General features: G+C 63.1%; 1 protein-coding gene across 1 annotated transcript in view; it reads left to right on the top strand.

The window, feature by feature from the left end:
• SBK1 (SH3 domain binding kinase 1) overlaps nucleotides 1-1,824 on the top strand; it is a 46,732-nt gene extending 44,908 nt beyond the window's left edge. Inside the window, exon 5 of the mRNA XM_004691700.2 lies at nucleotides 1,773-1,824. Coding sequence (XP_004691757.1) covers nucleotides 1,773-1,824 — 52 coding nt within the window. The remainder of the gene's footprint in view (nucleotides 1-1,772) is intronic.
• The last annotated feature ends 1,178 nt before the right edge of the window (nucleotides 1,825-3,002 follow it).

Genomic DNA, 3,002 nt, shown 5'->3' with positions numbered 1-3,002 from the left:
TCGGCCGCCCCAGGCGGGAGGCTGCGGCCGCGGCAAAACCGACCAGCCCCCGGGACGGGCGGCAGGAGAGAGTAGAGGTAGACTAGGCAGGACGGCGGGCCCAGGCGCCGGTCGCGGCCGGCTGGCGAGGGAACCACCGAAGACCTCGTGCCAGCCTGTGGGGCAGGGACTTAGCCGAGGATTCAGAGGCCCCCCAACGTCGGGAGCCAGGGAGCTCGCCAGTGACCCTTGGACTCCCCAACACCTTCCTGAACCCCGGAACCCCGGTTAGTTAATCTCAGCCCTTTGCACCCCCTGGCAGATCATCCCGCGGTCCCATCCCAGGCCCTGCCTTCCTGGTTACCCACCCTGGGCACAGAAAGGACGGAAGTGTTGGGGCAAATCGGGGCTTACGGCCCCTGAACCCTGGCTGAGGAGGGGAGCAAGGCACTAAGGACAGGGGTGCTGCTCAGCCGCCTCCGCTGCTTTCCTGGGAGACTGAAGGGGAGAAGCCAAGCCCCCTGCAAAATGTAGCAAATGTCTGGATGTTGCAAGAGAGAGTGTGAGTGTGTGTGCACGCGCGTGTGCCCCCAAAATCTAGTGACTCCCCCACAACTCATTGCCCTCATGAGGACACTGAGCCCTTGGAGGAGGGCAGCTTGCCTTGGGCTGCGAGTGTCAGAGACCAGCCCTCCTCCTCCCCAGGCTCTGTGCTGACAATCCCAGGCCCGAAGGGCTCCCCCGGCAGGGTCTAGGCTGCCCCTGCATCCCTGGCGCCGCGGAGTGAGTGCCGAGCCCAGGGCAGGGCCCAGCGCCCCCTGCTGGCCGCACCTCCCCCGGGAACCTCTCCGTCCTCACTGCAGCGACCCCAACAGCTGGCCGGGGCCTCTGCCAGGCCCCGAGTGGATTCGTGCCAGAAGTTACTGCTGGGTTTCTGCAGGAGTCAAGCACGTCAGCCTCGGGCTGACCCCAAGTTTCTGGTGCTGGGTCCTGCTGCTGCGGGCTTGAGACTGTGGGTGTGAGAACTCGGCGGTGAAGTGTGAGGGGCGAGTGTGCGAACGTGCCGTGTGAATGGACAGGAGTGCGCGTGTGTGCGTGTGGACTTGTGTGCTCCGTGGCTGCATCCAGACGCCTCAGTAACAGCCCCGCCCCAGGCAGCCAGAGGGGGTCCAGGCCTGGGCTTCATTCACCACGCCCCTCAGGGAATCGGCAAGGAGGCATCTGCAGGTTGGTCCAGCCCCTGGGCAGCAGAACAGACCAGAGGAACCCAACCTCACCCAACGCCCCTCACGACCCCCGCCCTCTCCGTGGAGGCCTGGGACCCCGCAATAACCTCAGTATGGGTGAGGCTGCTCCCTCTGCCTGGCAGTGCTCCATCCACCGTCCCACACCACACCTGCCAGGGTCCCTTCTGGGCTTCTAGGACATTGGAGGGGGCTCCTTGATGGGCCAGGTTAACCAGAGGGCACCCTGACCATCCTCTGGCCTGGAGCCCCCACCTCTCCACTCACCCCTCATTCCCACCGCGCAAAAGGGCTATAGGTCCCCCTGCCCTGCCTGGGTCCAGTTTACAAACAGTGCGGTTGCTCCAGGGCCTGGCCCCAGTCTCCTCAGTGTGCCCGCTCCCTTGAGACCCACCGCCCAGCGGGCACTGGGGCCCTCCACACGCCAGGTAAGTAGCACACCCCCGCTCCCACCAAGGGCCACGTCTCTGAGGCCCCCCCATCACTGCCCCCGGCCCACCTGGAGTCCATCCGGGCGCCTCCCAGCCGCTACTTCTCCTTTTGCCTTAGGCCTCTCGACATCCTGTCGCCTGCAATAACAAGGAAGCGAGACCCCAAGTAGACGTCCTCGTGCACCCCCTCTTTCTCTGTTAAGATCCTGTCCGGGAGTTCTCGCCCTCGCCCTGTCTTCGTAGTACCTAGGGTGTCAGCGTGTTAGCGTTGGGGAGGGACTGTAGCGACCTAGCCCAGCCCCCCGTTTTGGGAGGCGCAGAGGGGCAGCGGTGTGGGGGCCGCCGCACAGGCAGGACAGGCCCAGGTCTGCGCCTTCGCCGACTCCCTCGCTGCCACCACCTCTGCCCGCCGGGTCGGGACCCTTTGCCCCCTTAGGAGAGGTGTTGGTCTCAGATGTTTACCTCAGTTTATGTCACTGTCGAAGAAACAAAACATAAATAGCAAAAAATTAATAACACCGTAGATATGAACTTAGAATACAAAAAAAAAAAACACAAAAAAATCCCCCTGCGACTCCTCTGTGAAGGTGTGTGTGTGCGCGTGTGTGCGTGTCTGTCCCAGCCCCGGTGCCCCCCCACCGCCCCCCGACCTTCGGTGCTTCCCAGAGGCCCCTCTGAGCTGGCCCGTGGGGCGTGGGGAGCCCCCTGGGTGGGAGGCAGGGCCAAAGTTAGCTGGAGGGTCTCCCACTGGGCAGAGTCCTGCGGCACCCGCTGCCCCGCGTACCCACAGGGTCGCGGGGGGACAGCCCTAGTGGCCGGCATCAGAGTCCAAGCCTGGCTCAGGGGCCTGGGGGAATCCCCGCCCTGAGCCCCAGACCCCCGTGTATTGCCCCCCCCCCGTGTTTGTAAATATTCTGGCATCCGTTGGCCCTGAGAAGGTTTTTAAATGTGTTATTTACTAATCTAATCACAACAGTTGCTATAAAATAAACAAAAGTTTAGAAAAAGTATCACTCAGTGATTATCTTATTTCAGGTGGTGGCGGGGGAGGGAGCTGAAAGCCAGCGGATGTTCTAAGGCGACACCTGCAGAGTCTGGGAGCAGTTACCCCTGGCGCCCCGGACCTCTCAGGCCCCAGGAGGGACCATGGAGGGAACAAGGGCCCGGGTTCTCCGGGAAGGGCTGGAGGGTGGTCCCGGGCCCAGAGTCCAGCTTCAGCTTGGAGCCCTTCCGTTTGGAAGGAGACACAAGGTCTAGAGGAACAGAGTGGGCGGCTTTATCCAGTCACACTCAGCAAACAGTCCCCGGTAGCTCTGGGCCCCAGGCTCCCTTCTCGGCACAGGGCATC

Source organism: Condylura cristata, unplaced genomic scaffold, assembly GCF_000260355.1.
Source record: "Condylura cristata isolate star-nosed mole 26May11 unplaced genomic scaffold, ConCri1.0 scaffold00032, whole genome shotgun sequence".
Classification (NCBI taxonomy): Eukaryota; Metazoa; Chordata; class Mammalia; order Eulipotyphla; family Talpidae; genus Condylura; species Condylura cristata.
Note: the sequence above shows the minus strand (reverse complement) of the source record. Positions and strands in the feature narration are given on the sequence as shown.